Genomic DNA, 27967 nt, shown 5'->3' with positions numbered 1-27967 from the left:
ATCTTTGAAAAAATTAGCCTAGAAATTAAATTTTAAACATTTTTGTTCCTTAGCCAAGATATGCAAGATCAGTTATTTGCTTTTAAGTTTTAATTTTGGTTGGAAGTTTAGAGTCACTAATTTCTGAAAATGCTTCACAGATTATCTCAAGATGGACATTGGAAATACATATTTTTTAAGAACTAGATTACACAGCTGTTGTTAGCCTTATGTGTTTGATTGGAAGAGATTAGGTGTGGAAAAATCCACAGACAATACCATATACATGAAATCGGGTAGCTAAGTAATATTTTTAGCTCTCTCTCTTCAGTGCAAGTTTCATTGCTGGAAAGAAGGATAAGCAAACAACAGCCATTAACTTTCCAGAGATCATGAATTCCTGTGCACTCTTCTACAAATGTGGGAAACTTCACATCTTGCAGAGCTACAGTGTTGTGTAGGTTTTCCATAGCATTAGGTTAAACACTTTATTTTAGCAAACCAGTAGCTCAAAGTGATTTATGTCATGTGAGGCCCAGGTCATCATATACCTGTACATATCTCTAGGTACCAGAAAAGCTACACATCCTGACAGCCTATTTGAGAAAGGAGCACTTCTATTGCATTTGGTGTGGAACAACCTATGAAGGTGAGAGTGAACCAAGCTTTTGTAGGTGTTTTACTTTGCTTGTGCAGCTAGACTCCAGCTGTAGAACATATCCTTGGTTTTTCTCTTACTGCAGCTTCCAAATCTACATAGCAAATTTACTTTCCAGGCTGCTGGTTTTTGCACAAAGCTTTGTACGTATTGTTATTGTGGCTGTTAGCCAATTTTAAGTTTTATATGCAGAAAAACCAAAAGCAAACAAACAAAAAAAACCCATACACAACAAAACACAGCAAACCATACTGAAATTTATTTGAATTTATATTAAAATTTAATTAGTTTTGAGAAAACACAATTCAGATATTAAAACCAATATCATAAAAAGCTGCAAAAGCTGGCAGGTGTTTCTGAAACAATGAGAACACCATCCAGTTCCATAACACCAAAGAAAGTGGAATTTGTGTTTGCTGTTTTAAAACAAATTTGAGAGTTACTAACTGGTAAACTTTGAATTCTATTTAATCTGTTCTACATGGATTCTAGAAATATTTATAGCAACCATTTTTTCTTTCCCTGAGCTGCATCTACTCACTTTTTTCCTGCTTATCCTGTAGACTCTGAAGATTTATCTTCAAACTGTCCTGGAGACAGTGCTGCAGATCATGACTAAAGCCAGTCTAAAGGAAGAAGCCCTAGATAAGTATGTATAATTCATAGTATCTTTTAAAAGGCTTGCAGCTGTGCCATACTCAAGAATTCATACCAAAGTATGCAGAAGAAGAGTTTAAGTTTACAAGATAAATTTGTATTTTCTGTTTGATGCACAATTTAATAGGAATTAAAACTTAGTATTTGTAATTGACCTAACATAATTGAAAGGCTGGTTGAATCTTTCACATCTTTATTTATGCGCTGCCCAAATGGTAATAAAATTCAAGTATGAGTAAAGGCATAAATATTGGCCAATCACTTTATCGCATGTGTTAAACTGGGTTTTTTCATCTTTACAAAGATGCCTAAATACTAGACTGGTTTTGCTTACTATCTTAAACTTGGTGGGGGAGAAAAAAGCTTGTGAAACATGACAGTGACATTACTTGAACCAATATTCTGTTGTATATAAAGGTGCATATTTTCCATAATTAAATAGAATTAGATCACGATGGTGGGTTTTCATTTTATTACATATAAAATACATTTTAATAGACCTTTTGTTTTTAGTTAACAGCAGTCACTACTGTAACTAGCCATTTATAAAAAGTTAATGCTGAAGTATAGGAATACTATGCAGAGCAAATATATCACAAACTACTTGTACAAATTAGGTATTACTTCACAGCAAGAAGGTAATGATACTACTTCGCTCTGTCTGAAAACTGTAAAGGAAATGCAGCCAAGAGATTGTCACATATCCATTTTCATATTATGAATAGTTTCATAGAATTGTTTAGGTTGGAACAGACCTCTAAGATCATCAAGTCCAGCTATACATTAATTTTATCCCAATAGATTAAAGAGAAAGCAGAAATAGTAGTGTTTTGTCTGTAAGGATATATAATTTCTCACAGATCTTGACTGTTGCAAATAAATACTAATTAGTCTAGCATAGTGAAATACTTTATGAATTCCAGTCAAGGGTAAGGTTAGGAAAGCATAAAGCCCTGATGGAATTCAATCTGGCCAGGGATGTCAAGGAGAAGATCAGATTCAAGAAAATCTAAAAAACCTAGAGGTGCACAAGTCCATGGGACCTGCTGACATGCATCCACTGGTCCTGAGGGAATTGGCAAATGAAGTTGCTTGAGTTGGAGTTGTTCAGCCTGGAAAAGAGAAGGCTCCATGGAGACCTTAGAGCAGCCTTTCAGTACCTAAAGGGGGCTGCCCAGAGAATTGGAAGGGGACTTGTTCTAAGGGCATGTAGTGACAGGACAAGGGGGAATGGCTTTGAAGTGAAAGGTTGAGATAAGATATTAGGAAGAATTCTTTACTGTGAAGGTGATGAAGCACTGAACAGGTTTCCTAGAGAAGCTGTGGATACCCCATCACTGGCAGTGTTCAAAGCCAGGCTGAACAAGATCTTGGAACAATGTGATCTACTGAAAAGTGTCCCTGGCCCAGGGCAGGGGGGTTGAAACTGGATGATCTTTAAGGTCCCTTCCAACCCAAACCATCCCATATGCCATTCATGATAAAGAGAAAAAAAGAAAGCAGTGTAAGGCCTTACAAAAGTAAATACAATTACATTCTTATTTAGCAACAAATACTTGAACCAGAACATCAGTAATTTTCCTAAGAATATAAATACCTTAATTTGCATTATTTCTTTTAGATCACTCGCCCACTTTTAACCCATTTAACATTTCAGGAAAAGCACACAGTACTTCACATATTACCTATTTTTTTGCTTAGAAATCTCTGCTCATTTGCCCTTACGGAGTTATGTTGACCCCACATCAGTGAACAGTTTGACAAGATAGAGCTCAAAGACAGGCACCTGAAGGTCCAGTGTGCCTGTCTTTTCACCCTGCTCCCCCAAAACACAGAGTATTTCAAGTTCAGGCAAGGCTGAACTCTGAAGGATACAAATGAAAAGTAGCAGAGAACCTGCTGTTCCCTTTTGTGGGGCTGGAAGTGGGAACACCAGAGGTACTAAGTACAGTTATTAAGGATTAGGCATGCCTCAGTATTACAATAAGGGACAAAAACCTAGAGGCATGGGAATGTTTAAAGTGCTCTCTCAGCCTAGGATTTCAAATGGTTACTACTGAGGCAACTGGAGAATTTTCCTATAGTAATAGCACCTTGAATGTTCCTTTCCAAAAAAGACAACCATAAAAACCTAAAGTTTTCAAAAATTGAGATTTGTTCTAAATTAGATGTCGTAGAAGCTAAGTGTTTAACATTTAAATTCTTAAGAAATCCTCATTTTACAAGTTTAAATTCCAGAGCACTGAAGGTACTAGGTCAGCAACAGCTGTGAAGAGATAAGAAAACAAAGTACTGAAATTAAGTGAAGAATAACGTGCACCTATTCCTAGTATCTTTTCTGCCAAAACTAGTCTTGGTACTAATGGGAGCATTGCAGTAATTATGAACAGTATCACTGAACAAATCAGAAAGGTTTGAGTCACATACCACTAGACAGCAGTTCTTCCACGGAAAGCAATAGATAGTAAGGTATAATGGATGCAACACATGCAGGGATTTGCCTCAACCCAGTTAGCACTTTAGTACATCAACATGATCTTTGAGGGGAAGGGACCAGGTTCTTGTTGTACAAAGCAGTCCAGCTTATCCACAACCTATGTTTCCCGGTAAAAATTGCATGTGATTTCTTGCAGAAGTGCCCTGTCCTGGTTGCAGCCAGCAGACATGAATGGTGATGTGGCCAAGGAAAAGACACACCCCAGGTCTTGCTTCTAATATCCGTTGTCATTTCATCAACTGTAATAAATTCATCAAACTCTGGATTTAAACGCAGTGTGAAAGGACATTTAATAAGAATAATTTCTAAGTGCCTTCTCTTTATCAACAGACTTAACAAGGTCAAGTAAGTGAGATATAGTGATTCTTCCTGAAGGGTCCGTTGAAAGCATCTTTTTGATTATGGATGCCTGCAAAAAAAATGAAATGTCTATAGATTTTTTTTTAAGTTAATACAGTACCCAAAAAGTATATTAAAATCCCATACCTCTGTTGGAAATTGGTTGTTGAAGTAGGGTGGAAGGTCACCTTTTCTAACAGAAGGCCATACCTGAAAGTAATAAAAGAGAATAGTTTTGGTATGCTTTCATTTGTTATGTTTTGTATCTGCACTTTATGACCCATATAGTTTACTGAAGTAGTTAGGAAAACACAAATCTACAGGAAATGCAAGGCTTCAAAAGGTAACTGTGAACAGTTTGAACATTGGGGCTTTTTTCATTTAGTTGTGCTTTGGTTTGGTTTCATGACCTTTTCATCAACTGTTATCCAATTCTAAGCTTTAAAACTTCAAACACGAAAATGACATGTTTGTTTCAATCGTCCTCTATTTTAGAATAATTTTCTTTCTTTCCTTCATTTAAAAGTAATGGATTTATATTGTCTAATGACATTATAAGAAAAGAAAAAAGCAAGACAACTGAATTTCTGTTTGCAAGCCAAGTAGGTGTGCTTCCTCCTTTTAATCATATTCAGTACCACACACATATTTCTATGTCATTGCATAAAATGCTACATGAACTTCAAGGCAACTAACAGAATATTTGTCATTACATGCTTTAGAAATGGCTTTTGGTTAACAATTTTTTTTCTTTATGACACTGTCTCTCACAACATCCTGATAGGCAAGCTCAGGAAGAGCAGGCTGGACAAATGGCTGGTGAGGTGGACTGATAACTGGCTGAACAGGTCCCAGAGGGTCACACTCAGAAGCACAGGGTCTAGTTGGAGGCCTATCACCAGTGCTGTTCCTCCTAGCTTCAATACTGAGCCCAGTATTGTTTAACTTGTTCATCAATGACCTGGATGAAGGGGCAGATGCCTCCTCAGCAGATGACACAAAGTTGGGAGGAGTGGCCGATACCCCAGAGTGCTGCACGGCCCTTTGAGAAGCACCTGGACAGGCTGGAGAGATGGGCAGGAAAGAACCTTCTGAAATTCCACAAAAGGAAATGCAGGGTTCTACACCTGGGGAGAAATAACCCTGGGCACCAGCACAGGCTGGGGGCTGACCTGCTGGAAAGCAGCTCTGTGGAGAAGGACCTGGGGTTCCTGGTGAGCAACCAGCCATCCATGAGCCAGCAGTGTGTCCTTGTGGCCAAGAAGGCCAATGGAATCCTGGGATACATTAGGAAGAGCACTGCCAGCAGGTCAAGGGGGGTGAGCCTGCCCCTCTGCCCAGCCCTGGTGAGGCACATCTGGAGTGCTGAGTCCAGTCCTGGCCTCCTCAGGACAAGAGAGACATGGAGCCCCTGGAGTGGCTCCAGTGGAGGGTAACAGAGATGATTGAGGCACTGGAGCATCTCTCTAATGAGGAAAGGCTGAGGGAGCTGGGCCTGTTCAGCCTCGAGAAGAGGCACTGAGAGGGGAACTCATCAGTGTCTGTGAGTATCGGGAGGGAGGTGCCAGGAGGATGGAGCCAGGCTCTGCTCAGTGGTGCCAAGCAATAGGACAGGAGGCAACGGGCAAAAACTGATGCACAGGAAGTTCCACCTGAACATGAGGAAGAACTTTACTGTGTGGGTGACTGAGCACTGGAACAGATTGACCAGAGAGGTTGAGCAATGTCCTTGACTGGACATATACTGGACACAAGTCCAAGTATCATGCTCTAGGGAACCCTGCTTGAGGAGGCAGGTTGGACTAGATGACCTCCAGTAGGTCCTTCCAACTTCACCCATTCATGTGATCATTCTGAGCTTCAGCAAGTGGTTTTCTGGGTAAACAGATCAATCTGCTTAATTCATTAGCTGTTAACTAGTGTAATGTCTGCCTAAAGATGACAGTCATGTTCTTGGACTTAGCTGTGTATCCTGAATCATCAGCTATTCCTATAAGCCTGGCATAGCCATCCCTTTACAACCACTATCCAGTAAAACAACAGCTCCCAAAAACTTCAAGTTTTTTCCCTACTCTTTAGTAGTAGCTTTAGGCTTGTGACCCTACCTGCTGGGGATCATCAACTGAACCAGTTATTCAGCACAGAATAATCAACTTTGCTTTTACATGATGTTCTTACAGCAGGGCTTGCCAGCACTAGAGTTTATCATCTTCCATTAAGTGAAATTTTTTCTAATCTAATGGAGCAGCTGAAGACCATCCTAGGACTTTCCATCCACATAACATCCCCACCTGCCTGCAGAGCACAAAATTATTATAGTTTAAGGAAATGATGTTTTTCCAACTGTAAACACCATGGAACTGTGCATACATTTGCAGTCAACTGTGAACAGGAACAGAAGATCTCGTGAAGTACTGCAAGGTGGCTGGAGAGAGCCAATTTGAACAGACACACTGGTATGAGCTTTTCACTGGCAAAAGGATCTGATTAACAGTGTTCGAAATCTGAGTGCAACTACAATTACTTCAGACAAAATACCCAGCAGCTACATCACTGTCCTGTCAATATGTAGGTTTGCACATAAAAAGTTCAAAACACATACAAGACAACTTTTTTTAAAAAAGCTTAAGTAACACAGGGTTTCTTTTTGAAATAATATCTGTTTCACTTAAAGCAACGTGTTCCAAATCATTTCTGTTTTCATCTTGGAAAACTTCAAGGGTTTTGATTTGGTGGAAACTCTTCTTGCTCCACTGTGCAGTGAAGACAAGAGCATAGCAGAGACAAAATTCACCCATCCATTATTTTCTAAAATTAGAAAAATACTCCCTTTAAGTTTCTAATCAAAGAAAAAGATTTGTAAGAAACTTGACATCCTTTTTTGCTTGACATTATTCTTTAGCATGCTCAGGCTTTAGTGTATGTGTAGTAGGCCAGAGTGAAATAAACTGTAGCATTTCTTTCCCTCACAACATTTCAACTGAGGTGTGAGGACTTACAGGCTCTATGGAAATGAATTAAGCAAAAAAAAATGTAAATAGAGATAGTATTCAAGATAAAGAGATTCCTTCTAGAATACTATCAATATGTGATACCAGCAGCAAGGCAAAATAACAGCAGTGGGAATTTTTAAATTTAAAGATTACATACCTTAGATTTTTCATGACAAGTGAATGCCGAAAGAATTTCAAACCAAATTAATCCCAATGCATAAATATCGACTTCTTTTCCATATTTGACCCCAGTCTAGAAAGATTAGAACAGAACAATACAAGCATCAAATCCAACAGAAGAAAATCACTTCTTAAAGCAAAATTTGAAGTCAGCAGAAACTTCCACCCCAAGGCTACAAGACTGACCCCACTCAATATCGTTCTTAGTTGTTAACCCTTTCTGCCTCAGACATGCTAAATAGTGACTATTGTGTCACACTGAACACCCTGAAATTAAGATTTCTACATACCTTATCATACAGATAAAGCATGCCAATATTGCCCTGTCACAAATAATGAAACAGAGAAACTCAAATTATGCAATTAACAGGGGCCCTAAATTCAAATTTAAATATATGTCTGGCAGCCTGGTTTTACAAGAGCATTCCTTAGAGCATGCAATATCAGACTGTATGTTCACACAGAGCAAAAAACTTTACCACGCCTGTGGTAAAGCTTTCTCCAGAGTACAGTTATCCTCCATACAGTTATACCAGGGAACTTCAGGCAACCTGCTTTAACACGGAGATTAGGATTGAGAACATCCAAGGCTGAGTTTATAGCGCACATCTAGTTACAGAGACACTAATACAGCAGCATAATTACCTGTTCTGGTGCCATATACGATTTTGTTCCTCTGTTCTCAGTCAGAGTCTCAAATGCCACAGAAGTCACGAGACCAAAGTCACCTATTTTTATTTTATTATGTGATATGAATATATTCTGAGGCTGTTTTTGTATATATAAATAAAAAGAAGAAAAAAAAAAATCACCAAATGACCATCAAGCATAATCAGCCACAGAAGTGCTTTCCATAAAATCTGATGATTGTCCAGAAAGTAGCATTAAGAAACTGATGGTGTGGAAAGAGGAATAAGTTAAATCCATTTTTAAAAACAAACTAAATTTCAAGTAGTACATTCTGCAGTAACAGCACCTTTTTTCCTCTAGCTCAGTCATAACTGTGTCATGCTTTAATTGCTCTTCAAATACATTGTACATATAATATTCTACATCCCAAAGTGCTCTTCACTCTTCAATCCTAGCCAGACCTTGATACACTTAGGCAAAGTATTTAGTCTTACATGGAATTCCACTCAAGTCAGAGTTTCTCCTAGGCACAGAAGGATCACATGTACTAAATCAAATGCAGAGTTGAGGCTTACTACAGGTATCTCAGAGTATGATGTTTACATTTCCATTAAAATTCCCCTTTTTAAAGGGGACATTTGTCATGTCATGGCTTAAGGCCAGTTGGCAACTAAGCACCACACAGTGGAATGGGAGGGAGAATCAAAAGTAAACTTGTAAGCTGTATTAAAAACAGTTTAATAATTGAAACAAAAGAAAAATATAATAATAATGTTAAATAATAATGATAATAAAAGGATTAAAAAAGCCAAACCAAGGAGAAACAAGTTTTGCACAGTACAATTGCTTACCACCCACTGACTGATGCCAGATCCCCTTCCTGAGCCCAGATTAGCCCCTCTTCCATGTTAAAAAAGTCTTTGACTTAAAATAAATACTACCTAGTAGCAACCAAAACATCAGTGTGTTATCAGCATTATTATAATACTGAACCCAAAACACAGCACTGTACCACCTACAGAAAAGAAATTAACTGTATTCTAGCCAAAACCAGAACATGAAGTCAAACAACTAAAAATAGGAAGCTTCAAGGAAGTTTCCCAAAGAAGATAAAGAAACTATACTTCTGAATGTTTTTAAAACAAAACCAAAGAGCCTCATGCTGTTTTACTCAAAGAAGCCCCAGTGGACCATAAGGCCAGGAGATACTTAACAGGAAGAGATCTTCATGTAAAGAATGCTGCTCTGTGTAGTCATTCTGTTCAAGTCTGACCATGACCACACGTATTTAATATAGTACCTATAGCTGGCTACACTATTTAGTGACTCTGTTCCTCCCAGGAACAAATTACTTTAATCTCAGCTTGAACATATCCTGCAACTTTGATTCTGGGCTATGGAGATCTCCACCTAAGCTGACAGCAGATCAAAGAGCAGAGGAAAGCTCCTCAATTCAAACACAGGTAGAAGAGTTAGCAGTATAACTTGGTTCTGGTCAGAAGAGGGATAATTTGTACAGTAATCAGTGGGGAATACAAGGCTAGGACAAGGAGGTTATTCTATACCACCTCGTGTCATTTTCTGGGAATGGGGGAAGGATTCGCTTCCAGGTCATGGCAGCATGGCATGATCAGGTAGGGCTCCAGGGTGAACTTTTTGCATGTGAATCACCCTGTGTTTTTAGACTTCTGGTTTTAATGTTGTTAGTATTTTTGTCTGCGTTTGTTTTCTTATCTCACTGCTGTTTCTAGTAAATTGTTCTTATCTCAACCTGTGCTCTTTACCTTTTGTGTCTCCAATCTCCTCTCCAGCCTGCCACAGGGGAGGGGGAAAACAGCGAGCAGCATGTGGATTCAGTAAGAGCACTAAATTGGATAATACCACTCCTGATCGACCACAGCCTCATTCCTACCTCAGCTTGTAGAGCATGAGACTCCTAATCTCAGGGTCAAGGGTTTGAACCCCATGTTGAGCATCAAATACGGCCGGGGTGTGTAGGGATCAAGTGAGGCACTTGTGGGTTTACTGGAGCTGCCTGCTGTGAAGAGACTGCAGTCCCAGCTGTGAAGGTCTCTGGTGGTGGGAATTTGACTGCCAGAGTAGCTCCAGAGTGGTCAGGCAGGGAAGCTAACTTAACCCTAGGAATGCCACCACACTAATGATTTTAGTCACTAAGCAAGTGATTTAAAACTGTGTAAGCAACATTATAGCTTCCATCCTGAAGCCGTGAAGGCTTTGTCCCTTAGAATCTTTATACTGAAATAAAATCTTGTTATGACTGTGCACACCTGGAGACTGAAAATCTATCCAAAACTGTACCATTCAAACATTTGTATGCATACACAAGACAAAAGGGACTAGAGCATGTTGTTATCAAACACAGCACGTATTAGGATAGATAAACTATCCCTTTATAATATGGCAAGAACCACTTTCTAGACTCAACTTTTCTTTTTCCAATAGGCAGAATTGTGACTCAGTAACACACTGAAAATGCCTGTTAGCTGATCACTACTGATTCTTTGAACTATTGTATTCTGAGATCTTCCAAGTTCACCTGATTTTAGGATGAGGTTCAGCCAGCTGCTGAAAGAGAATCAATCACTAGCAGTATCCAAAGAAGTACACTGCTAGGGTACATAACAGAGTAAGCAAAGACTATAACAATTTAACATTCTCTGAAATTCCAGTAAGTATACTACCTTCAGCTTTTTCTTTTTGATATTTTTTCTTTATTTACCTATTCTACATACCTTGAGGTCTCGATGAATTAACTTTTCAGAATGAATATATTCCACTCCTTTCACTATTTGTAAAAATTTGTTTTGTGCCATTTCATGATACTTTCGGTCTTTGCTAGTTTTTGCAATCCAGTTTTCCAATGTCCCTTGTTCACAGAATTCCATTTGGATGAAAACACAGAGAATTTTTTGGTCTGAATTCTGGCTTCAAAAGAAAATTACATACCATATTGAAATTGGCAAGATACAATTCCTCCCAAGTCATCTTCATAAGCCCTTTTTGCTAATAATTATTTTTAGAGTTACCCAAAATAAAGCCCTTAATAAAGTCCCTTAATTTTAAGAAAGATCGTAGAGCAATTTGTATTAAATAATAAGGACTGCAACCCAAAGAATCCCTGCTCAGTTGCTACATATTCCTGGAATATTTCTGAAGTTTTGCTTGCTCTCTAGTTTCACACTGATAGTTTTCTGAAAGCCCAAGTTCAATTTCCCTCATACCTAGAAGCATGTCTGGCCTTGTAGGAACTGGTGCAAGACCCTGACACATGTTCTCTATTCTGGCTCAAGAAATAGAGCATCAGCCTTCGTATCCTGCCCAGAATGGTCATGTTCTTTCCAACTCTGTCCTGTCAAGAAGGTAATGGAGTGACCATTTTTGACATTGGTCTGCTAGTCACAGAAACCCTTCTGAGAAGTGGAAACCTAGAGGAAATATATTCACACATCTGGCAGTCTCGCACATTCCAGAGAAGCCCATAAGATAGACTGAGGCTGGAGATAAAGGAAAATACAAAGAGAAGCATGCATTGTTTTTTCCTATGTACACTGTGTGATAAATGCCCTTGAATAAAGCTGCTTGAAGCACTGAAGCACTGAAAGAACAAGCATTAAATGGCTCAGAACTCTGTAGTCTTGAGGTCAGGGCACAAATTCCAGTCTGGGACCTCAGCTTTGAGGACTTTTTTTCCTTTTACCCAATAACTGTTTAATGTAAAATATATAAATGATATTGAGGTTCCAACGTATTAATGGTTCAGTTTTGAGAGACTTCTTTCCCCCCATTTTACTGCTCTAAGTAAGTATGGCAGCCTATTTGAAGAGTATAAATTCACAGCCAGTAAAAAAAGCTTACCACAGAAACTTGGAAAAGTTAATAGTCTAACTTACAAGTAAAACCAGAAGTCTCTGTGTCAAAAGGCTACCTCTAAATTAAAGAGCATTTCATTTTGTATTCCTTTTCTAAACAATAAAAACTGTTTCAGGCATCATGGTTAAAATACTAACTTAGGGAAATAATTAAATCTATGATAGCTATTGGCTGACCAGTACTTGTTATAAAAAGGAAACTTCTGATCAGGAATTTGGTAGCCAACTGACAGACAATTTTTTCTGTTGTTAATTCTTGCCCCAAATTTTGAGTTCTGCATTCTTACTCTCCTCTAGAAATTCATTAAGTTCAATATATTGAGAGAGAAGTGAAATATAAAATTATACAATGTATCTTATTAATCAAGGAAAAGAAGCTATAAATATACTTAATAACATACAACCTGCTACTGGAAAGTACTGTGCCTTTTCCCTTAGCAGTATGATTGCACATGTGTGCATTTGTATTTTTAAAATAATTGATAACCAGTTACCAATAGCATGGAGTTCACTATGTGAAAAAAAGATTGTGAATGCAAACTATTATTTTGTATTTACCTTGAGTCTGAGTACTTCATATGGTCTTCCCCTTTCCAGCTGGAATGATAGCGCACTATGTTCTCATGTGTAAGTCTTGCCAGTCCTTGTGCTTCACGCTCTACTTTCCTATCAGGAGAGGGGAAAGAATTAAAAAAAAGGTATTTCCCTATTACAAGGTAATACAAAGTTAAATAAAAGATATGCTATCAAGTGGAAGGATACAGATAGTTTTACATTATTTTAGAAACAAAGCATAATATTCTCCATGAGAGAAGTTCAAAGGTCAAAACTGATGTTACAAATCTGATGGGTTTTCTTTCATCTGCTGAGTTATTCAAAGTGCAAAAAGTGTTTTAACCCCATTAGGAATTAAATCCCCACTCAAAAAAAGCTGAAAAAGCAGGTAGCTGCAAACCTGCCAGCAGAGCACCAGCTTTTACTTAAAGAATCAGTAGAAGGTTTTCAGTATAGTTCTCAGGATAGCAATACTAATGAAAATAACATGTATTTGCAAAGAACACAAGAATCCAAAGAGAAATGTACACATTAAACAATTTAAAGGACAATTAAATTAAACAATTTAAGGGACAAGTATCTCCAACAATTAAAAACATTTTCAATAGGTAACCTAAAAATTAATTTTTTCAACTGCTGATAAAATACTCCACTAGGTAACAGAAAATTACTTTAAAAAGAAAATTAAGATCATCTTTCTCTGAGATTTATAAAAGACAAGTAACACAGAATTAGAGTAATGACTACATGGGTCAGATATAAAGCACTTCCCAATTACAAACCACAAAATTTATAACATGGATTTTTTTCTATTTTTTTTTGTAATTACAGTTATTTTGAATTACTGATATGGAAATTTTCTGTGTAGTCTGTCAAAAGTAACAGGGCTGCTTTCAATGTTTTAATAATCATCAGGTTTTCTTCACACACATTTTGCAATATTAGCAACCAGAGCACTACTGTGTTCAGGAAAAAGAGAACTTAACACACCTACATTTTTACAGCTCCAGCAGAAATTAACCCATTACATGAAAAAATTAACACAGGTTCAGGACCACTTTCAGCTTCATTTGGAAATAAAGAAAACAGTTTACTAGAAAGGGCAGATAATTAATAATGAAAATCACCTAAATGCTCCTAGTATTCTTGAAGAGAGAAAAAAAGTATTAAAATCTTGATTAAGGTTGTCCTAAAGTGCAGAAGTAAATATACAGTACATACTCTGTGAATTCAACTCGTTTGATTGCATACGTTTTCTTATCACACGTCGATGTTGCCTTGAAAACATTCCCAAAACCACCTGCACCAATAGGCTCTATTTTTTCAAAAAGTTCGAGAAATCTTTAAAAAAAAAGAAAAAAAAAAGAAAAACCACACTTAATTATAATTAATTTTCAATTAAGGATATAAAAATAATCTTACAGATTTAATACATCTACTGCAATATCATTCTAGAGTCATAATTTGACCAATCTACAGGTCTAAATCACAGCCTTGGAGATTAAAACAAGAAGGGAAACAGACCCTTCCAGGCATGTCAGGTAACTACCCTCACATCTTCACACAAATGACATTTGGTTGTGAGCTTTAAATACCATTGCTTTTCAATTTCTATACTAGATTTGAAATTTCCAGGAAAAAAAGATCTAATATCAACTTTCTTTGAAAGTTCTTTTCAAAGCAGTATTTCCCCTCCTTCCACTGCAAATAAAGAAATAAATCTAGATTCATACATACTGTTATCGCCTTACAAATATTAATTTTAAAAAAATCCTTCTTACGTTTTATTGACAGTGTGTGGACTCCCATTCTCTTCTCCGGTATTTGTGTTCACATCTGGCAAACTTTCATTTGAGTCTGACATACTGTTTTCCTCTTCCTTGTTTCTTACATTAGCAAAATTAGCTGCCAATTTTCTGTAACCAGGATAAAAGCGAAATTTATAATAAGCCATTTTTCTAACACAAGATGAGAAAAGAAATAGACCTCTCAATAGCAGCATTTCTTTACTAGAGATAGAAAAAATAAAGTTATTTGCAATATAGTTTAGAGGAGATAGCAATCTAGAAATAAACACATACCTTTTGGACTTCAGGACAGAACTTTGTGCATTTCTCTACAATGAAAACAGAAAAAAGAAAGCCTGAGGTATTCTGAATATTTTCACTCTAGTTGGTTTAAAACATGTCTGATAATGTATCTAGGAATTGCCTATAAACATGATCATACCTTATGTAAACAGTGTCATAAGAATGAATCTTAGCTCAGTGTTTTTCACATATGCTATGCATTACATTATGTAAAAACATGCATAACATTATCATTATGAAAAATGAGCTTAGTTTGACCCCTTTCTTGGCAGTACTGGCATTTGTTAAACACTACATAAATTTAATCCACAATACAGAAGGAAATGACTAATGGTTAACACTATTGAATATTCTTAGGAAAAATGCACGTGTTTTCCAATGATTAGTGGATAAAAGAACAAACTGATGTTACACTCTGACAAGAAGCATGCCCTACTCAGGTCTAAAATGTAATTATAAGGAAGACCATTTTCATACTATACCTGAAACGATGAAGGCTTTTCACATACTGCCATGTCTTTCATTTTTTCTACCAACTTTGCAGACGAGTCCACAAAGCAAATGCTGTTTTTACTGAAAAATAATGGACTATTTTTAGGTGAAAGTAACACAATAATAAATAAAATTATTGTCACAAGAAAAGAAGTACCAAAAACCCACAGTTTTTAAAGCAAAACCTGAAAGGGCATTAACAATCATGACTGATTTAAACTACAAAACGTCCTGCTTGAAAGCTATTAAAATAACAATACTTTGCAATATTCTCCTTTATTTCTATTAATAAATGAGTCTATGATACCTACAAGATAGAAGAATGTAGAAGTGGTAGTGGCATTACAGGTAAACTGCTGGTTCTCAAATCACATATCAAACTTAATGTATGCTCAGTTTCTTTTGCTAAGCAATTTTTCCCTTTGGTGAAAATGAAGATTCATGTAGAATGAAAAAAGGGGGAAGAAAAAAGGGAGAGAAGAAAGCAGAAGAGTACTGAAATTGAATTATACTGAGTTCACAAGAGTGTCACTAGGAAAATGAGTGTTAAAATAGTATGAAATAATGCTATTGAATGAGGTAGGATAGTCCATTTACATCACAGTAAAAATGCCTCTGAAAGAGCTACCTATGCCAAAATGTGAATAAATCAGAAAGCTGTAAACTTACTATACACTATCCCATACAGACTCACATAAAACTGCACAAGTAGAACAAACTTTGCTCTGAAGTTTAAGGAACAGAAGTTAAAATTAGATGGCTTTATACTGCAATAAAACAATAAAATGACATATTTTATTTAGAGTTAGAGAACATTACCCTCTAAGATTACTAAATATGTTGTTATCACATTAGCAGTGAACCCAACTCACTCTGAGTCAGACTCAGCTGGCACTTGAGAGGAATTGCTGTATTTGCTAAATGTACAACTGCCATTAGATCTTTCAGTTTCCATCTGGGAAAAAAAAAAAAGAAAAGCCAAGAATTGTTTAAGAAAATCACATAAACAAATCCCTAGTGCAAAAGATGCCATCCAGAGAGGGCAGAGGGAAGATTACAGGGTCCTAGGATCAAGTTGGTAACTGTACTAAACATTCAAAGCCCTGCAGAAGAAAGGCATCTGCCCAATTTCCACCCCAAGAAAGGACAAACACAGGGCCTTCTCACAGTGAGTGTACTATACAGACACATTTACAAAAGTGGAGTCTGGATTCTAGTCAAAACCAGGATAAAAGTAAGAGTTATGAAAAGCAAATATCTTCATTGTTTGCTGCACGTGCAACTGCTGTGTGGAAAATGAGATATATGTAGGCTTTGGTATATGTAATCAGCAGAACTGAAAATCTGAGTCAGTACAAATTGACATTCAATGTCTTCAGCATGAAAACACTGCAAAACTCATAACTAAATCAGGGTTGAATAAAAAAAAAAAAAACTTATCCCAAATACTTAGTAGAGGTTCTTCCCCTTCCTCCCACTACCCACATCATAAGAGCATAAAAGTAACATTAAAAGGAACAACTATAATGGATATAGACCACAACCTCACAAAAAGTAAACAAAATTTCTTTTTTTTTTTTTTTTTTTTTTACGTTTCCTGGTATTCCATCACAGTATCATGGACACAAAAACATAGGGTTTACATTTCAATGAGTGCCAACAAATAAACCCCTTTTTTTAAATACAGGAATACTGGACCATTATTACTTTTTGCCAGATTACATTTTGTTTGTTACACAGATATCACTGAGAATTAATAAAAATTAAAACCAAACCAAAATAACCCACCCCAAATTTAGACTAATTGGTATACAAATTCTGCTTGAGGTAATAAATTTCAGACTTTGATGAAAAAAATCCCTGGGTTTGCAACAAAGGAAAATATTAAGAAAGACTCCTAGAGCTAAAATAGGACATTATTAATTACATGGTTGACTGAGAAATCATTTTAAAAGCACTGAAAATTCTGAAAACAGGCAAATAATTTTAAAAGTACTTAAAAGTAAAAAAGGCTTCTTCCCTCCCCTATACTGCCATCCTTTCCTTTAAACTACACTCCATTTAGTTAGTTCATATGTTCTGTACATTTCAGAAGTGGGTCTGGATCACTATCGGAACTCTGATAGTTTTTTGCACGTGTGGAAATAACAGCTGCCAACATGAAGACAACAGCTCTGCTCTCCAGAGGATGGGGTCATCAGCAATTGTTTCATGCAACTCTGCCTTGGAACACTACAGAAGGCAAGTCCTGCTGATTCTGACTCCTGCTTTTGCCTCTCACATTACACAATAGATTTTTGATCCAACAGAAGACAGTAAAAGAACTATGTTCATATAGCCTGCCAGCTCAACAACACTGCACACAGAAGACAACTGGTATATAAGTTGGAATTTAAAAATTTTTAAAACGTGCGCATCCTTGAATGACAACATCAGACCTATTCTGAAACAGAGAGATATTAACTGTTAGCATTTATTTTTTTGAATCCAGAACTGAATATAGAAGCACAACATAAATTCTACTAATAGTAGCCCTACCAATATACTAAAATATGGATCGTTCCCCTCTTTAATGGAATCCATAGAATTTGCTTTTAAATACAATGAGGAAATTGGTTCAAATATTTGAACTTCTGTGATAAGGCTAAATACAGCACATACTGTCAGAGGGCTTTCCTTATTTACCTTCTCATATGCTTCCTTTGCAGCAGCTTGTTTTGCAGCAGCTAGGGAAGGTCCAGTGCCCCTTCCATAAAAATGACCACTAATTGTACAGCTAATAGTATACCTGTGAAATACAACAGGGAATTGAGTCTTATATGCCATATGACAAGTCTTAATTTAATGGTTTTTAAACACTACAATCAAGTGACTTTATAGAATGGAAATCTGAAGCATACATCTTCAGGACAGCGTTTTCAATATACATTTAATCTAATTAATAATGCTAGGTAACTAATTTGTTGTGCCTTAAAGATAACTCACTTTCAGAGTGAGCCTGGAACAATCACAGAAAAGATTATTCTGGGAGGTATTGATTAACAATTGGAAGACAGCACAGTCATTGGTCACAGCCAACAGAGCTTCCTGAAGAAAAAGTCCTGATTTCCTTCTATGACAGGGTACCCCACCCAGCTGATCTAGGAAAGCAAGATGATATAATATTTTAGACTTCAGCAAAGCTTTTGATACCATCTCTCAGTGTCATTCTGGTCAAAATATCCAGCACACAGTTGGATAACCATGCTTACATGATGGATGAGCAACTGGCTCACAGGTCAGGCACAAAGGGTTACAGTGAATGGGGTGACATCAGACTGGGGACCTGTCACTGGGCTCCACTCTCAGCCCTGTGCTCTTCGACATCTTCGTAAACAACTTATACACAGGACTCAAAGGACACAAAGTACTTTTGCTGACATTACTAAACTCGGAGGAGCTATTGACTCCCTCAAGAGCAGGGAAGCCCTGCAGAGAGACCAACATACTAAAATTAAGAGATGGGCAATCACCAACCATGTGAAATTTAACAAGGGCAAGAGCCAAATTCTGCAGCTGGGATGGGACAACCAAGGTTGTGTGTACAAACTTGGGAACAGGAGGCTGGAGAGCAGCACTGTGGAACGGCACCTCTGTGTCCTGGTAACTAGCAAGTTGAACATGAGTCAGCAGTGCCCTGGCAGCCACGGGGGCGTGTCCTGGGATTCACCAGGCACAGCATCACCAGCTGGGCAAGGGAGGGGATTGTCCTGCTCTGCTCTGAGATGGCCTCACCTCGAGTCCTGTGTGCAGTTTTGGGTGCCATAATATAAAAATGACATTAAGCTATTGGGGAGCGTTCAAAGGACAGCAACAAAGATGATGAAGGGCCTTGAGGAGCAGCCATATGAGGAGCAGCTGAGGTCACTTGTCTCTGGAAGAGACTGAGGGGAGACCTCACTGCAGTTACAACATCCTCATGAGGGGCAGAGGAGGGGCAGACACTGATTTCTCTCTGGTAACCAGCAACAGGATTCAAAGAGAAAGCATGAAGCTGAGTCAGGAAAAGTTTAGGTCAGATATCAGGAAAAGAATTTTTCACCCAGAGAGTGGTTGGGCACTGGAACAGGTTCCCCAAGGAAGTGGTCACAGGCACCAAGTCTGACAGAGCTCCAGAAGCTTTTAGATAATGCTCTCAGGCAGATGATGTGACCCCGTCGAAAGATTCAACTAATATGACCAAGGATAACTAATGGCAGCATTAGTAAACACAAAAAGTATTAGAAGGAAGCAGGAAGGTAAATTATATCTTACGTGGGAGCATGGGCATCTCCAGTACGAATTTTGTTAGGATAATCAACTATTTGACCCGTCCTTTGTGAAAAAATATTTAATAGGCTGACATAATTTTTGTCTAGTGCAGGTGATGAGGTTGGTTGACTTGTCGTTAACTCTGCAGCTGCCATATTTGAGGGACTCTTATCCTATAAAACAAACAAAACAGGTAACTTGAAAACTTAAGCTTAAAAATACATTAAGATAAACAGTGCACAAGAGCTAATATAGCTGCAAGTTTGTCCACTTTTCAAAACACTCTTAAGAAAACCCAAGTTTCCATTAACTGAGTCCTTTGTGGACTTACATCCCAAGCATAATTATTACATTTTGAATAAACATAAACCTGGTTTTCCAAGTACTACACTTTTGCCTTTAACAACCTCTCACCATGCCTCATCCCACCCCTTTTAGGAAAATATAGGAAACAAGCTGTGAAGAAGGGATGGCAGCAGGATGCTGCTGATGCTCAACTTAGCATATTCAACTTAGCAAGGGCTGCAAATGCTCCAGTGCATGTACAAGAGGGGAAAGCAGGACTTTTCAGCTGTCTCATGATCAGTCAATATCCGTAACATATTAGCAGACATGCAGCAATTGTGTTAAAGTAAGGACAGTAACACAATAAAAGCCAAAAAAAGGTCAGGAAAGATTTCACTCAAAAGGTGCTAAGAAGTATTCAGAGTCAAAAAGAAAAATAAAGAACAGCAAATAAAGAAGGGTAAAACACTTGACAGAAAACTAAAGAGCAAAATTCAAACCTAGACTTAATCAAGGAAGGACAGGATATATAAACTAGCTATACTGTAAATAATATAATGAAAAGGAAAAAAAGATTAATTAGAACAAGTGAAACTAAGCAATTTCATTAGCAGAGTGGCAACAGACACTCTGAGTAATACCCTGCAAATGTTTTGAAGACATTGAATCATTGAACAGTTGTCAAGATATAAAAGGACCACTGCTCACTTTGGATACACCAAGGCAGCTTAACAAAGGCAAATACATTTCCTAATCCTCCTATAACAGCAGAGGAGGAAACACAGTATTAGATATCAACCTTATAGGAAAAAATAAGGAAAAAAAAATCAGTGATAAAAAGTAGAAAAGTGATGAATATGACAGAAACAAAGACAACTTGAATAATTAGAAACTGTTTCAAAGTAAACAACATTTTATCAGAAGTCTACTTTCAGATATTCATCTTCAACATTTACTACATTACACATTACACTGCATAGTAACCCCCAAAACTTAATTTTTACTCACCTGTTCCTCAATCATTTCCCATGTTTCTTTTGCTGCTACTGCTTTTGCTTCTTTTTTACTTTTACCAGTGCCTGTACCATATTCCTCATTGTTTATTTTGACAACAACTGTGAACCTGCAATGAAGGAAACTTGTCTAAAACATTGCTACATTTTTCCGACATATATACTTCAATAACCTTATCAGATTAATTTTAGGTTTATTATCTACAAAGCACTATAGGATACACTATGGGAAGTACTGAAGAATTAATGTGTTTTTACTATATCAAACCTATGATTATCATAATTCTTTAGTATAAATATTTTTAAAATTTTCCTCTCTAGTCACAAGTGCATGTACTTTATTAGCTCCAACAGTACTTTTAACTGCTTAACTGCTTTTTAAAACCAAAATAAATGACTTTTTAAAAGCATAAGAATGAATGAGGTTAGCATCATTACAAGCAAGGTTGAGAAGCCCTAACACCAGGATACATCTCAGCAGTGTGACACTACACAGAGGAAAGATTAGCTGACTTTGGTTTCATGAAACTAGGTGTGACATTATACTCACCTTTAATACCCTGTGATGTATACTGCTTAATAAGAGCAAAAACCATGTCTGGTGCTTGTGAGACATGAATTTAAAGGCAGTCATAAAGCCCCACCAAAACCAAAAAAAATTACCAACAAACACACACACACAAGCCCCAGTGCTGCCTTTCTGTGCTCAACTGCTGATCCCTTCTCTCTGTGTCCCTCTATTCCACAGCTGTGCATGTCCTGCTTCCCAGATGGCAACTCCATGAGTCAGAATGGGAATGTGATGCAGCTCAGGACTGACAGTACTGGATCTGGCTGGGATGGGGTTACCTTTCTTCAGGGCAGCTAGAATGGTGCTGTGCTGTGGCTTTGGGACTAACACAGAATTAATGTTTTACCTGCTGCTGAGTAGTGGGCAAACACTACCTTTGGCGCACAGCACCAAAGTTTTTTTCTTTTTCCCATTCTGGCCTTCAGCAAGCAGAGGAGGGATATGTGAGAAGCTGGGAAGAGACACAACCACAGCAGGTAGCCAGAGGGATATTCCATGCCATATGGCACCATGCTCAGCAATAAAAGCTGGGAGATGAAGAAGGAAGGGGGGATACCCATGGCTATAGTGTTTACCTTCCCAAGTACACATCGGACATGATGAAGCCCCACTTTCTTGGAAACATCTGCCAGCTGATAAGAAGGAGTAAGCAACTTCCTTATTTTGCTTTGGTCACACATCCAGCTATGCTTTGTCTATTAAACTACCTTTATCTTGATCCACAATTTTTTTCTCCCTTTCACCTCTGATTCTCTCCCTGTCGCACTGGGGGGAAGCGAGTAGTTATTAGCTAGGGGTTTCACTGCCTCCTGGGGTCAACCCACTGCTGTGCCCTAATAACGAATGGTTGCATTTCAAACGAATCAGTCCTTACAGATCTGACTTGTCCTACAGCTGCAAATCCCCTAATGTTTCTGATACTGCCTTTGCACAAAAGGCAACAGAGGAAAAAACAACAACTGGATTTCTGCCTTTGGCAGCAGCACATACTTGCACCAAGTTAAAGTGACCATTAGAGCCTCAGAGCACCTCTGTGCTTCAGATTGCAGCAGAGCATGTAAACGTTCACAGACAACAAGATGGGTTCACACAGTCAAGGTACAGCACCATGAGCTCCTCTGTGGGAAAATTGGTCTCAAATAATGTAGTGACTTTAGGAACTCACTTTTTTCATTATTCCAACCTCATTCTCCACTTCCCTTTAATGAAATGTTTGGGTGGGAAACAATGAAGATGCAGAACAGTGCTTGCTCTGTAAGCAAGACTTAACAAGAAATCTTAAGGGGGCAAACAGTAGGAAAAGGCACACCCATAGTGTGCCAGATACTCTACACATAGGAAATAATAAAGAAAAAACAGAACATGTAAGAAAGGTTGTTCCTTGGGAAGGAGCTTGTCAGATAACCCATACCTAAGTGCTGAATACTACACACATTCAGCTATGACACTGCATCCAAAATACACCATTTTATTTAAGCATCCCAAGGAAATCTGCAGCGAGTCTCCATGACCAAGTTGAGGACTACCTGCAGGAGCAATACATGAGCTGGTCATAAGTGTAGAGTCATTCGCCATGAACCCCAAGTTAATAAGCAATTCCCAGACTTGACAGGTTTAGGCAGGACTGACCTAATTGTCCACCCTCTGTGTTCCCAGACCAAGAAAGCTCAGGACTGAGCCACCCTGGTCTCCTTTAACCTCCTTACATTGTGTTCAGCACTGGCCCTTGTCTGACCCAGTACTGGAAGCAGCCACATCACCAGAACCATGATAGGATGGGAGGTATCTCTGCATCATGCCTCAGACACTTCAAGGTGATTTATGAGATGGGACACAGCACAGAAGAGTTAGGGAGCTAGCTCACAACGAGCAGTGATCAACGCATCCAGTTAGCAGGCAGAACACTGGGAAAGAGCAGCATAAGGGGACTGAAGGTGTACAGCACATATCACTTCAGCCAGACACTATACTCTGTATCCTTGGAATAGCCCAAGTTACCCAGGATTTTCCTAGATACCACTGTCACACAATGGGCTGAATTTCATTTGTGAATGTACAGAATACACAAAAAAAAAAACAAAACAATGAGAAACCACAATAAATGGAACAAACAACTTGGAATGTATGTAAGTTTTGTTAGTCCCATGCCATCACTTTTGTGTGATCACAGCTGTGGTCTTTACTGCAATAAGGGTTACCTTTTTGAATTACAAGAGCCACATGGGTAAAAAATAAGATAACTGATTAATATTTGAGATCCAGATAATATCTATTAATTTATTCTGGGGTGGTAGATGGATTTAAGAATAAATCTGCATAGACAGTGCTATCTGACAACATGCAACACATCTAAAGAAATGTATTATTAGCATAATAATACATTGTCTTCACACAAAGTAGCAAAAAAAGGCTTGTCTTCACACAAAGTAGCAAAAAAAATTTAAAAGTCACACAAGGAAATATCATAGATCTTGAGTACCTACAACCTTTGGCAAGGGAAAAAATACACTATATCAATGTTAAAAAATATATTCCATCACCTGTAATTGTCTCTAAAAGGGAAAGCAAAACTTCTTAATCAAAAGACCCTTTTCTTGTAAAAGATGTTAAAAATATACTAGACATTAAATGTTAGTACACATTCAGTTAATATACCTAACCTTTCTCATTAGAAATTAACAATGCTTTCTAAACACTTTGCTTTGTAGCATTTAAATCATAAACTGAAATTCCTGCTCTAACCCAATCCACCTTCTGAGAGGAGATGAGCAAGATACAACAGAGTTACTAGTAAGTAACAGGTGCGTTGCTGGTACTCTTTGAAAAAGAGCCATCACCCTTGAAATAAGTTTTCTCCTTAAACTGGACCACATGATGTCTTCCCCAAGCACCTACCATTCAATTCATGGTTTCAACCAGCTTTCCCACTACATACATGCTTTTGGGAAATTAACATTTGTGACTGCAAGCTTTACACAGTTTGTTCATTGCAGGAAGAGCCCTGCTAGCTCTTGAGATGCAGAGTAAACTTACTCAGGATCATGAGATGGGCCTGTCCTCTTGACAGTGTCATAATCCACTGTAAGTTTACGCATTTGACAGTAATGGTTGATCTTCGTCATATACTCACGATCCATTTTGACACAATCTTCAATAGACACTGCAAAATAACATTCAAAGATGTATCTGTTACTCTAGATATAGAATAAAGGCAGCCCCTAATCCTGGTAGATAGGTCACTGCTGTTATGAATGAGGTCCCATGCATACCAATTCCATTAACCATAAACTTAAAATTTAGCAGCAATTTTAACTGAGGTCAGCAATTTTAATTGAGATGAAATAATACAATCAGATATAATTCAATAGTTACAGAAAAGAAATTTGGCAGTGGTTCAGATAAAGCATAAGCAAAAACCGATTGATCGGGGTACGGGTAGGGCTTCCCACCCTGCCTCCCACACAAAGGCAAAAGGATCCAAACACAACTTATATACTGTATGCTAATACATATTCATCAATAGTTCCCATAAATCGCCTCCTATTTTCGATTCTTGAAACCTGTGCCACTCTACTGCACAGTGCATGCCCCCACTGTTGCTATGGGGTCTTCTGGTCTCTTCGGGGGTCTTCCTGAAGGAAGGCCGAAGGTCTTCCTCACATGTCCTCTGGATAACCCGGCAGGTGGCGCATGTACATTAAGCTTGGTGCTATATAAGTAAGCACTATGTTCCAATCAAACCTTATTTATTTCATAGCTAAGACCACTATTTTAGATTCCCTGTCTGGAACGGTCCTAGCTTTATTCATATTCAAGGTCGATCCTGCTCTGGGAGTTGTCTTTCAACTTCAGCTGATGCCAGTTTTGGTTTGGGAGCCAGTTTCTGACTTCCTCCATTCCCAAGCCGAATCCAATTCCTGCATCCTGTTTCCCACATGTATTCTTGAAGAAACCCATCTGCTTCATAACACTAATCACATATACTTTTCCAATTATTTTCCCAAATTATTGATATAATTACAATTTTGTTAGCACGAATCACATCCATTTATAACACTGCTATAATACAAAATAGAAAATTGGTGCCAATAACGAAGTTCATGGGAAACTAATTCGAATTTCTATTTCAAATGATTGGTCTGCAAATGTTTTGGAAGCCATTGCTTGCAATAATGGTTTTAGAAACCAGAGTGGAGAATTCAGTGATTAGAGAAGATTTCTTAGCAGATTTCTTGACTGAAAAAGATTGAATCATTCACTGATTTCTGCGGGAGGAAAATAATCAGTAACGATTCTCCAGAATTAGAATCGCTTCCTGCAGAAGGGAACCCGACAGCACTTAACATATCCCTTCGAGCAGGGGTGACGCCAGGCGCAGCCGCACGGACCAAAGATGACCCCAGGCTGCCGCCACCGAGCGTGGCGGGCCAGGCGTCCGCAGCCGGGCTGCGGGCAGCCCATCTCGCACGGACCCCTGCCCTTCCTCCCGCGCCCCCGCCCCGCCGGTACCTCCGAGCCGCTGCCGACGCTCCGGGTTCCGCAGACGCTGCAGCAGCCGGCCCGGCCCGGCCCGGCCCGGCGCGGCGCGGCACGCAGAGCCCGCCCAGTTTCGTTTCCCGCAGCGCCGGCCCGCGTTAGAGCGAGAACGAAACCGAAAGGCAGGCGAGGGCGGGAGAGCCGCGCAGGCAGTGGGGCGGCTCTGGGCCAGGGCCGCGGCGAGCCGCGCTCTGCCCGACACATGGAGCGGCGCCTCCGCTCTGCCCAGCACTCCTGAGCTTACGGGGAACCAGGGCTCCGCGGCCAGCGAGCGGCTTCGCAAAGACCTGACCCCCCGGCCTTGCCCCTGACTCGCTGGCGCCTTTTCCTGTTACTGTAACCACACGCTATGGCTCAGCAGCACGGCGAGCGGAGAGCAGTGCGCACGCAAATACATCCAAACCCCTCAAGCCCAAGAACCCCCACGGCTTTATACCCGCAGAGTCTCTCCCGGGGCGTCAGTCCCACTCTTCCTTCTCATCTTCTCCTGCTTCCCTGCTCTGTGTTCATACATCGCACTGGCGTCACCTTATCCAAAGGGTCGGCAGTCACTAGCCCCTGCTGTTACTCTCAGTTGTCCATTCACCTGGCTGCGGTCACCTGTCTTCATGTCCTTTGTTATCCCAAAGGCTGGGAATTCATGGTCTCGAGGTCCAACCAGGAGCCCAATCTGCATTTCAATCTGCAGACTGCAGGCCAAGACATCTGGGTGAGAAATATTCCTCAACACATCGAGCTTGAAATATAGGTATCACTAAACATGAATGCATTTCATAATAAATCTCTTACTGGGATAAAGGAAAAAAATAGTCAGCCACCAAACTAATAATATATTCTGTGGAAGTGGGAAAGAAATCTCCAAGATTAGTTTTCAGGGGCTACATGTAAAGGATGGAGCTGATGACTTTCTGTGCATACAGGTCACCTACTCCTGATCGCCCAGATTTGACTCCTATCCCCTGCAAGGTCTCTCTTCTGCAGAAACCAGACAGCTGTAGAAAAGGAAAACAGCAGTAAGCCTTAGGTCTTCCTCAGTATGAAGAAACAGCTTGGGCACCCAGGAAGCTCACCTGCTCTCTCATCTCATAGTGACAACACAACCAAAAAGGAACCCATTGAGATGCAGGGAAAAAAAAAAAAAAAAAAAAAAAAACAAAACACCAAGACCAAAAAACTATGATATGAGTCACATTATTCACAAATTATTATTTATGTATTATTATTTATGTATGGACAACAAGTTTTCTTTGGAAGTAGGGCCCCCTGGCTGGGACTGAGCCTGCGCGGACCAGCGGGGGGGCGTGTGGTGACGTCAAGAAGTGTTTATGATGTTCTTCCTTTTTAAAGACAGCAAACTGGCATTCTTACGTTATCACTTCTAGAATGTGCACTCTGTCTTATGTTTCAGCTTGTCTCCTACTCAGGTTTCCAGTGACTGTTCTTTTCCTGGTTCTCAGCTTCTGCAAGGGGTTTCCAGCCTCTAGTGAGCCTGCAGAAAAAGGAACAGGAGAACAGGCAGGAGAAAGTAACACACTTGCTGATAGATAAACGGTCCAAATGGTCTTTGAAAGCACAAACATTCATTTTATGTAAATGTACCTTTTTCCAAAAGTACACATAGGCTCCACTGCTCACTGTCTGCAATGCAGGGCTCTCTGAAACAAATGCCATCTTCCTAAGTAGAATGAATCATAGAAATTTAGCTATTTTTAATCACTCTTCTGTGTAAATTCTGAAAAAAAGTAATTCAGTAGAGGCACATGAAATCCACATGACTAACACCTTTTCTGTCTTATCAAGCAAAACTAGCACATTTTATTAGAGCCAACTAGGTAACTTCATTAAGACTCCTCTTATTGCCTTAACTACAGGATCCTTAGCCATCTCTGTTTCTTCTCAGAATCACCCTCTCTCCTTAAAGGCTTGTCTTCTGTAGTTTTACTTGCCATATGCCAAGCTTTTGGGAACAATTACTTTGGTCTTGCATGTGATTCAATGTCTTCTATCAGATAAGGAGATTGCTATCATAGGTTCAGTTTTTAGAACTGAACATGACCTGGACTGAGCTTCCAGTTTTTTGGTAAGAGACAAAGTTTCCTCTAGCTTTGTGAATTGCAGTTAATGATTAATGTCTAATCAACATTAGCAGTATTAAACACAAACCAAATTAAGAAAACTTGCTAGATGGCTGTTAAAAAATACCTTGTGTTTCTCAAAACATTATCAACAAACAAAAACTGTTAAACTTCACCTTGGGGAAAATCATCAATTCTGAAACAGCCTTTGGCAATATACACCTAAAAAATCTTGTT

The 27967-nt window shown here is 38.8% G+C and overlaps 2 protein-coding genes across 4 annotated transcripts in view; one reads left to right on the top strand and one right to left on the bottom strand.

The window, feature by feature from the left end:
- The window catches only part of GPATCH11 (G-patch domain containing 11), a 10907-nt gene extending 3905 nt beyond the window's left edge, over nt 1-7002 (top strand). Inside the window, exons 7-9 of one of the 2 annotated variants that reach the window (XM_068185321.1) lie at nt 547-628; nt 1201-1286; nt 4915-7002. In XM_068185321.1, coding sequence (XP_068041422.1) covers nt 547-628; nt 1201-1256 — 138 coding nt within the window. In that variant the 3' untranslated portion in view covers nt 1257-1286; nt 4915-7002. Of the gene's footprint in view, nt 1-546; nt 629-1200; nt 1287-3927; nt 4380-4914 lie in introns of those variants that run through there. The other variant, XM_068185320.1, reaches the window with a different exon arrangement.
- On the bottom strand, nt 890-27967 carry EIF2AK2 (eukaryotic translation initiation factor 2 alpha kinase 2). 2 transcript variants are annotated; one of them, XM_068185317.1, is made up of 17 exons: nt 27255-27967; nt 27024-27144; nt 24153-24279; nt 20544-20658; nt 19254-19423; nt 17646-17748; nt 15833-15915; nt 14951-15041; nt 14460-14494; nt 14160-14294; nt 13600-13719; nt 12382-12489; nt 10687-10879; nt 7949-8071; nt 7281-7376; nt 4278-4340; nt 890-4200 (listed from the first exon to the last, which is right to left on the bottom strand). In XM_068185317.1, the coding sequence occupies exons 3-17, from the start codon at nt 24254-24256 to the stop codon at nt 4081-4083; spliced, it is 1659 nt and encodes a 552-aa protein (XP_068041418.1). In that variant the 5' UTR covers nt 24257-24279; nt 27024-27144; nt 27255-27967; the 3' UTR covers nt 890-4080. The 2 variants fall into 2 exon arrangements, with proteins under 2 accessions (XP_068041418.1, XP_068041419.1); XM_068185318.1 differs by lacking the exons at nt 27024-27144; nt 27255-27967 and adding an exon at nt 25629-25725.

Source organism: Anomalospiza imberbis, chromosome 3 (genome assembly GCF_031753505.1).
Source record: "Anomalospiza imberbis isolate Cuckoo-Finch-1a 21T00152 chromosome 3, ASM3175350v1, whole genome shotgun sequence".
Lineage (NCBI taxonomy): Eukaryota > Metazoa > Chordata > Aves > Passeriformes > Viduidae > Anomalospiza > Anomalospiza imberbis.
This window is presented reverse-complemented; position numbering and strand designations above follow the sequence as displayed.